The sequence below is a fragment of the Planococcus citri genome, chromosome 3 (genome assembly GCF_950023065.1).
Source record: "Planococcus citri chromosome 3, ihPlaCitr1.1, whole genome shotgun sequence".
Classification (NCBI taxonomy): Eukaryota; Metazoa; Arthropoda; class Insecta; order Hemiptera; family Pseudococcidae; genus Planococcus; species Planococcus citri.
Window position 1 is genome coordinate 26574261 of NC_088679.1, and position 9949 is coordinate 26584209.

At 31.6% G+C, this 9949-nt stretch overlaps 1 protein-coding gene across 1 annotated transcript in view; it reads right to left on the reverse strand.

The window, feature by feature from the left end:
• The window catches only part of LOC135840452 (uncharacterized), a 68168-nt gene extending 62732 nt beyond the window's left edge, over nucleotides 1–5436 (reverse strand). Inside the window, exon 1 of the mRNA XM_065357003.1 lies at nucleotides 4843–5436. Within this exon, the coding sequence (XP_065213075.1) occupies nucleotides 4843–4893 (51 nt within the window). The 5' untranslated portion in view covers nucleotides 4894–5436. The remainder of the gene's footprint in view (nucleotides 1–4842) is intronic.
• Between the last annotated feature and the right edge of the window lie 4513 nt (nucleotides 5437–9949).

A 9949-nucleotide genomic window follows, 5' to 3' on the forward strand; every position in this document is an offset into this window, starting at 1 on the left:
AAATAATGTCCAATTAAGTTGACAGGAAATCAATTTTAAAATTTTAAAATGAATGTATTGTCTCTGCTTTACTTTCATTAAATCAGAAACGTCCTAAAAAATATTCATCCAAAACATGCACATTTTTTGCGATCTAGAGTTTTGTTTTCTAAAAGAATATCTCAATTTTGGACAATTTTTAACTCATGAGATGATATTTTCGTGCAGAAATAATCAAACAAATCCATCAAAAAAAATTTAAAATCCACAAAAAATGGAACAATGTCATGGAATGAGATTTCTTGTCAGCCCAATGAAATTTCGAGAAATACATAGGTACCTACTTGAGATTTATAAAAATGAAAGAATAAACCCGAACTGCACGAAAATGTCATCTCATGAGTTGAAAATTTCCCAAAATTGAGATATTTTTTCTGAAAACAAAACGTACCTACTTAAGAGAAATTTGGTAATTTGCAATTTTTTTCATAAAAATAATATCAAAATGATTTGCATGATTTTTATTTTTCAAGAAGAAAATGAAAACAACCCTTTCTGTATCTTTTTTTAGAATTACATTATGCAATTGATTTGGTACTAATCTGCAAAAGATGGAGAGCGATAAGGGAATCGATAAGGGAATCGATAAATTTAGTTTTTGTGAATTTTTTAACACTGCAGAATGAACGATGAATCATTTTTAAACAATAAGAGGTCGGTCAACTTTCGTACATTGTCGAAGAGTCGCCTTCACTTTCAATTTTTTGATATGTGGGTAGGTAAGTTTAGAAGATCAGGAAAAATTGAAACTTTAATTCAACTTTGAACTCGATTTTTTTTAATATTTTATTTGGCATTCGTTTTATTTTATGGTATTCGTATTATTGGGCGAGATTCTTACATCAGCACTTTATAAAAATTCATCATAATGCTACAGTTTGAAAATTTCTTCGCCAATCAAAATTATCATTCATCGATTAGGTAGAAGAATAATTCTTCTAGGAGCAAAAAAAGAGATAAATTTCGGGTACGTACTCCAAACTTTTGCTCCAACAAAACTATTTTTATTTATTTTTTTTATGGTATCCTGAACTTAGTGAACGAGTTAGAAACCTTACTTAAGTAACGTATTGTGGGGTAATTTAATCATAATCACACTTTCGTCAATTTGTTTTCTAATTTTGTCAAGGTCAATGACCTTGGAAAAAAATCAATTTGATTTAAAGCGAACCCTATCGTACGTAGATGCACCAAATCGTGAAAGCCTCGAGAATAACTTTGAGTGTAAAAAAAAACCAAAACGTTCAATCTCACCCCACAATACAGTATTCTGTTTCAAATGTACCATACCTAGCAGGAATAATAATCATTAAGGTTATTTCAAGCTATGATTCCTTCTCCTTTCCCTCCCATTCATGTACCTGGAGACTATTGCTGAATTTTCACGAGTGTCGTCATCACAAGAAGCAAATTTTTAGTAGGTAATCAATAATCATACCTATTTTAGACATTCTTCCTGACCTATAAAATTAGCTCCATAGTTTCTTCTAATAGTTCTGCATAATTTTGTGACCTCGTGAATTTTGCGATTTTTTTCAGCATTAGCATAGAAAAATTGCATTTATAATTTTAGACTAATTTATCGACGAACAAAAATTCGCGGTTTGAGGAAAGGAATGCGAATAAATAAAAACAAAAAGAAGAAAAAAAAATAACACGACCCGTTGATCAATTCATCATCCAGCTCGGTCGTCGTAATGATGCCGCGACACATGCCACTTTAATATCCTCAATTAATTGTCACTGAAATATTGCTATTTCGCGTATTTCGCTCATTTGTTAATTTTTCAACAATCGTTGAACCAAAGTTAACGGGAATATTGCTTTTTTAACTACAATTTTAAAAGTCGCATGCGTTTTTGCGCGAAATATCACTTTTTCGTTCGAGTAGGTACCATACTCTTATAATCTTAATTAATCGAAAGGAGATTTTCATTTTGTTTTGTTACACAGGTATTTATTTCGGATTCAAGGTTTAGGCAAGTAAGAGGTTATGTTTTGAACACTTTTTCTCATTTTTTGACTGAAGGTAAAAATACCCGTACAGATAGGTATTAAAATGTAAAAATTCAGGAAAATTTTCAAAAAATGTATACTTATTTGAGTAAGCACAATACTTACCTACCTGTGTCGTATTTAACTATCAAAAATTATTCCAAGTTGAATAACCAAATCCTACTTACGAATTCATTGAGTTAATTTTTAAATAAAGATTAATTCTTACTGCACATCGTGTGAAAGTTTAATTAATTGTCATCTGCTTAATTTTTTTTGATCAGGTTTCAGGAAGATGAAAATTTTGATAACCAACCTTAAATAAATAAGTAGATAAAAACGATCATCGTTTTTTTGAAAACGAAATTGAAGATCCAAATCAAACTTTATGGACGAAGCTGAGCTGGAATGAAGCCTTTAGTTTTTGGCTAAATTTTCAATTGGGCTCAAAAAATTTTAATTCCACCCAAAGGGTGCTCACTGCTCAACTGCTCATGGAATAATACATATAAAACGTAAGGCTACTTCTTCTAAAGAAATTCGAATGAAAAGAAGAGTATTTCAAATGTAAGTATAATCAGAGATGATATCAAAACTGTTCTCATGAATAAGCATTTTTGAAACCGGTATAGGGATTCTCAGCTAATTATAAGTGTCTTTGTAACATTGAAAAATTAAAATGTGTACCTAACTAGCTGGCTAAATAATGTTATTGAAAATTGAAAAATTGAATTGCATGAATAATAATTTTGAAAACTGGTTCAATATTTCTGCAATATCTCTAGAACATGGGTAAAGAAAAAGTTTCAAATAAAACTAAAAGAACGTACAAAATTGTCTCTTTTTTCAATTTTCAATCGAAAAGTACGATTTTGATTCAGCTATTCTACATTTCCTCTGTAAGTGACATAGAGCTGTTGCATATATTTTCCAGTGAGTATTAAGGACTTGAATATCAAAAATTTCAATTTTTTGGATCAGCAAGCAACGAAGACTCTCCAAGGTCTTAGACAAGCTCTCAATCTAAAGAGCTACCTATACAAAGTCTAGATCTTGAAGCCAAAGCTCCTGAAATCTGAGATACTTTATATTAGAGCTAAATTTAAAATCAAAAATTATTTTAGCTCGATTTGACACCCTTTTTGATTGACCTTGGACTTTATTGTATACATTTTTGGCCAAGCTCAGGGTTCTATTGAGTTTTTGTTTCACTTTCATGAACGGAGCTACACAAAACAGTTAGATCAGGGCCTCAGAGTTGGACCTTACCTCTGAACTGAGCTGAGTTTTGAGAGAACAGCAAAACTACTAGTAGGAACTATCTTAACATTGGAGAGTAGGAATTGAATGGGGTATTATTTCAAGATACTTCAAATAAAATTTTCATCTCAATCCTGTCATAATTTGAAAAAAAAAACATCGAAAAATGTCCTCTAAAATAAGTATTATCTAATAATTCTGATGTGGGTACTTTTAAAAATGATCGAAAAAAGTTTTATAACAAACTGCAGGTCTAGTTTTAAAACTAAATAACCCATAAAAACACAAAATAGGTCACTCAAATTTGTACATCTCGATTTAATATTTGTGCCTAGGGCTCTTCCAATTTTGAAAATGGGCTAGTTTAATTGAAAACTTTTTTTATTCGTCTCTAAAAAATACATTGGGATTCACGTTGTAATTTTCCATTTTTGAAAATACGTATTGTCCCCAAATTCGATTGGTAGGTAAGCAAATTTCAGAAAAATCAAATACTTACATGCAAAGAAAAAGTTTGAAATATTTTTCCCAATTTGGCTTCATCCATCAAACATTTTTTCTGATAAAATTCTTTTAGGTACATTATTTTGCAACATTTTCTTCGAGTTGACATACTTATCATTTTTACTTAATTTTTGCAAATTTTTTCAGAACATTACCTATAATTTTTTTGAAGATTCCTCAAGTGGCAGGTCAAGGGAAAATAGAGACCCCTGTAATCACAATTTCAGGTCCTCAAGTTCATTTTTTTTCGTTTCTTGGCGAATTTTTGAAAATGTAAAAAATCAAAAAATCCATTTCAAAGGGCAATTTTAAGCTTTCCAAAAAATATAATTTTTTTTTAGCAGAATGAACTAACGTGAATAATTCTTTCAATTCTACTCCCACACTCAACAACTATCAATTTTGGGTCATTTCTGGAGCCTCCAGTATGATTTTTAAATTTTCTCCAGAAATTTCAAATCACTCTAGAAGGGTCAATAATAAACTTGAGAACTAATAATATTGATCGGTGCTTATTGGACATCCTCTCGACCGTTTTAGGTGATTATCGCGAAATTCTACAAGTGTGCTAATTCAAAATTGAATTTTTGATCAAATTGAAAAAATTAGAAAATGAAATCAAATTTTTGAAGAAGTAATAGAACTAGTGTTTTTTTTGGCAAGATATCATCCAGTGTATCTGTACGATCACCCAGCTCGAAAACAATCGCAATTTTACATTTCTGGAGCCTCCAGGGAGTTTTCAGATTTCACCAGAAATTTCAAATCGTTCTTTAGGGTCCAAAAATGAACCTTAGGGCCTTTAAATTCGATGGTTATGGAGATTTTAGGATGAGCTCTTTCAATCTAGATCGTTTTCCTTCAAATCGGAGAGTACTGGTTCAAAAAAGTAATAAGTATGATCATAGATCAAATTTTGAAAAATATTGCCTCAACACACAAAAATGATCATTGATCATGAAAAATAAAATTAGCAATTATTTTCCAAATTGGTCTTTTCTTATGGTAAATATAATAGAAATAAATATTTAAAAAAATACTCACGTTATACAATAAAAGTAAAAATATAATATTTATACACGAGTAATCCATCATCTAGCACGAGTAAATATCGTTCTCAATACGAGACCAATTTCCATACATACACCATTTGCTTGAAACCAAAATTATACGACAAAACACACGAAATATTTTCACGAAAATCGCGAAGGTAACTTGAGTCGAATGGAACTCAACGATTCCGACATTTTAAACACGAAAAATCTATTTCCAAAAATTGATAAAAAAATTCGAAACTACAAAAAATTGAAACAAAATCAATTGAGGAAAAAAATCAACCAACACAGTTCAAAAGAAAAAAAAACAGCGAAACGAAAAATGAAAAAATCACCACTGGAATCTACGAATACGAATACGAGTACGAGTACGAAAACGACTTGAATGCGGCGAACGTGTTTGAAGAGTAGAACGAGACCGACGTGTATACCAAGATGAGCACTGCGGAAGAACTGCTGATGGTACTGGTTAGACACCGACGACCGTCTAAAGAGCGCAGAAACCAGAAACAGGTGCAATATTGGATGATAAGCGACGACGACGCGGTAGACAACACAAAGAAGTACACTGTACACTAGCACTGGCTGACTGGCAGCGAAAAAACCACGCTACCCAGAAGACATGAATAAACACGTTGCATTGTCATGGGCTACTGACAAGCGTATGCCCCATTAACCGTGCTAAATTTCTTTTTAGGACTTTTTTGTTTACATTTTCCCGTTTAAACACTGGCAAACAAACGATTTGTAATATCAATCAGCGGTACTGTATTGGCAGAGTCTCTGTTTTTATTGATGATGTAACGTTTGTGTTGTGCCGCCGATATCCATAGTCATTCCTCAATCTTCAACATCCAACAGTGTTTTTGCCTTAAAAACCGATACGATACGATACGATACAGTAACACGGGGCTTAAAAAGTAGTGCGATTAGGGCTATGAGCAATTAGACTGGATGAGTGGCTGAGGTGAGGAGGCGAGGTGCTGATTAAGAATTGCTATAGCATCTTAGCTGTGATTAAACGTTTTTGTCTTCTTGTCCATTTTTTTGGTCGATGCATTTGTTTTTTTTTTTTGTTTTGCTATAGAAGTAGCGAATTTGCAATCTAATGAGGTTGTTTGTTGATGGTTTTTCGCCGTTGGTTCAACAGCTCGAGTTTATTACAAGTTTTGCAAAGGGTTTGCCAGCGATAGAAACCCTATCGATGTACTCGTAAATAATATGAAACTCGTTTTAATGCAGATATTAGAGTTGGTTGACCGAAGTGACGTATTAAAATAAAACGTTGAAAAATATTTTGACAATTTTTTCATGATGTTAGAATTTCCATAGTGGTCCTATTTGTAAACTAACGATGAGATGGAACTCGTTAATAGACACTGAATAGGTACCTAGTATATTGTTACCCAATTTATTAGTTGAAAATACTCGTACCTTCTAACAAGGGGTAATTTAAAAACCAAAATAGAAGAGCCAGCCAATTTATAATCAGTTTTTATGTCAATTTAATTTTTAGTCAAATTGCCAGTTGCTCAAGCAGAAGCATTCAAGTTTGAAGATGATCTTTGTGTGAGGCAAATAAGAAGGGGCGAGAAGAAGAGGACGATTTCCATTCTTCAACCAGGCAGTTGAAATCGTCTTTTTTTTGCGGACGACAGAAAATAAAGATCAGGAGGGCCAACTTATCCGCAAGATTACGAAATATTGGCCCCAATTACAGATACTTATAGGCATAAATGGCAAATTCCCAATCAAAATTTCATTATTGAAATGGTTAAATTGTTTTCAAAAATTCTTTGAATCGAAAAAATTATTTTGAAAATGAGTAAACAAAAAAAATGATTTTTAATATTCTCAGGCACCTAGATTTTGATGAAAGTGAATGAAAAAAAAAGTGATTCCAAAAATACCTGAATGATAAATTATACAGTTTATGGTACTTTTCAATGGAAATTACAAACCACAAAAAATTGACTAACTTATGTAATCCAAATTTGGCTAAACAGTGAGGGGAAAAAATTTTCGACCAAAATTGACCATTTTTAGCATTTTTGAAGATCCTTTACCCATACTAAATATTCTGAAAAAAGTATACGTTGTGTATCTTATCTACATATGTATATGAAAAACATGGGTATCATTTTATTTACAGGTATAATTTGTACATTTTTTCGGGTCAGAATTTTTCTATTTTTAAAAAGAACTAGAAAAAATTAAAAGAATATAAAATTACGAAGACTGATTTTAAAAATGGAAAAAGCAGAACTTTTTAGACAAATTTTGACAAACGTTAGGACTTTTTGACAATTTTTGCAAAAGCTGTACTTACAGACTATTTCGGCTAGCAACAAGATTTCATTGACAAATTTCAGCATAAAACAGAATTTTTTGGATAACTTGCCAAAAAAAAGGTCTTTGCTTACAATATTTCGTCTAAAAAGTAGAACTTGCTGACAATTTTGACAAAAAGCAGGAGTTTTGAAAATTTTGACTAAAAGCAGAAGTTTTATTTACAATAATTTATTTATTTTGGCAACAAAACAGGTATTTTTTGATAATAACGAAAAAAATTAATGATGATTTAGCTTTGGCAAAAAAACAGGACTTTTTAAGATAATTTTGGCAAAAGCAAAAATTTTTGCCAATTTTAGCAACACGATTTTTTGAACATTTTGGCAAAAAGCAAGAGTTTTTTTGGCAATTTTTACAAAAGTTAGAAGTTTTTTATAATTTTGATAAGAAAGAAGCTTCTTTACAATTTTGCCATGAACGAGATTTTATTGACAATTCTGGCAAAAAAAAAACATAACAAGAACTTCTTGGGATAATTTTGGCAAAATCAGAATCCAGAAATTTTCGAAATTTTGGCTTCTAACGAAGTTTTTTTTGGTCATTACTGCAAAAAATATTAGGATTTTTTTAAAAAGCCAAAAAAAAAGGTATTTTTTGACAATTTTGGCAAAAAGCAGGACTTTTTTGGCAATTTTGATGAAAGTTGGGATTTTTTCATAATTTTTTTAAAAAAGAAACTTCTGTACAATTTTGTCAAAAATTAGACTTTTTTTGACAAATATTCTGGTGATAAGATTTTTTTAAAATGTTGGCAAAAAACATGAGCTTTTTTGGCAATTTTTACAAAAAGCTGAGATATTTTGATAATTTTGGCAAAAATAAGAATTTTTGAAATTTTGGCCAACAATAGGAATGTTTGTTCATTTTTATAAATAATTATATTAGGACTTTTTTGATAGGTAGCGTCAGAAGAAAATGTATTTTTCGACAATTATGGCAAAAAACAGTGCTTGGCAACTTCTTTGGGGGGGGGGGTATGGGTCGCGGTGAGAAACCTGTCTCCCCCCCCCCCGAATCTTAGATCTAGGATTAGGAAGAAAGTTGGAAAATAATTTAATCATAGTTCTTGATTTAAGGTGTAAATTTATAAAATTTTATTTTCAGCAACCCCCCCCCCCAGCGCCTTGTGCGACTGGGGAAAAAATCCAATTGCGAATTCTATTACAAATGAGTGTTTGTGATGAAGTTTTCGATTTTTTCCATCCCTGTGACATGAGTGTGCTTTTCTATGAGAAAAAATTGTCTTTGAGATCTTTGAACGAAATTTGGGAAGCTCAACTTCATTGAAGAACACTTGTTTTATTAAATCTCGCATGAACCACCCTGTATAAATTGATGGCTGGAGTTGAATTAATTTTTTTGTCAACATTCCAAAAAATATTTGTTTTCAATGGCGAAATTTTTCATTTTATCAAGAAAAAGTAAGTGGAGACGGTTGTGACTAGTTTGAGAGAGAGGGAGAGATGCTGGCTCATAGACGGAGAGGGTTCATCGCACCTTTGCATATATGTTTTGATCAACTTATCTCATCTTTACTTTAAGATCATCGACATCGTGATCGAGGTTTATTAACCCTTACGAGTAGATTGGAGCGACAATATTTTATCGCAACTTCACACAAGTCAGCTAGCAATACGTACCTACCTCTACCTAACTAATAAGTTTGTTGGTAATGAATTCAACTTGAGCAATTATTAAAATGCATATCATTCTAACGACTAATCAGATTGTTTTTCAATGAGAGGTGATAAAACAGTAAAACTGGAAATTAAAATTGAAATTCATAATGATTTTAATAAATTACGTATGTAGGGAGTTGAATATAAATGTATATGGTACCTTCTATGAGTATAGGTACCTTATTTTATGGTTCTTGGACACACAAAAAAAGAACACCTACCTAATAAAATGAAATAAATGTATCGAACTACGGATTCCAATCCCAACACCTCGTCGAGCACAATCAAATGTAGGTAAAAAATTTTTAGTCTCTATGAAGCACCAAATAATTACAACAATACCGAAAAATTCTCATATCACGTTACAGTTTTTATTGCATTTCGTATGATAAGATTTTTTGTCTAGTAATCGAATAACGTCATTATTCTAATAAAAAAAGAACACCATACTGAACCGTTATTACAATAAATATTGCTAGACAGATTGTATGTTTTTCTATTGGTTTGTTATGGTACGAGTACAGGTATATAGGTACTTAGTTTGTACTTTGTTGTATGTATACTTCTACAATAGTATCAACTCATCGTAGACTATATTGGGTGCAGACTGCAGAGAGCAGATTCACACTACGGCGAATTTTTTCTTTATAGATTAACCGTTGTTGTTATGTTGCTTATTTTTCATCCATCTATTGGTGCTTTTTCTTCTCTGCTGTCTGCTGTGTATAGGTAGATGGTGTGCGTAACACACTATTAGTTTCACTCTGATACCGACTCTGGATGCCGCATATAATTGTTCATAAATTCAACAAAAACACATCTAGATGGACGATGCATTTGAATCGAACGGTATATTATCCACTATACTTCAAGTATTATTTAAATCAATGGAAACTGGGTACCCATGAGTAGGCTTTACTGTTCTCAGAATTGTCATATTTTAGCATTTAAAAAAATTCTTGTTCGTGTATTTACCAACCTTTCATTATTCGCAATTTTTCTTACAGGAGTAGGTAGAGGTACCCAATTTTGAATTTTTGTCAATTTTTTCACTGCTTTCGAAAC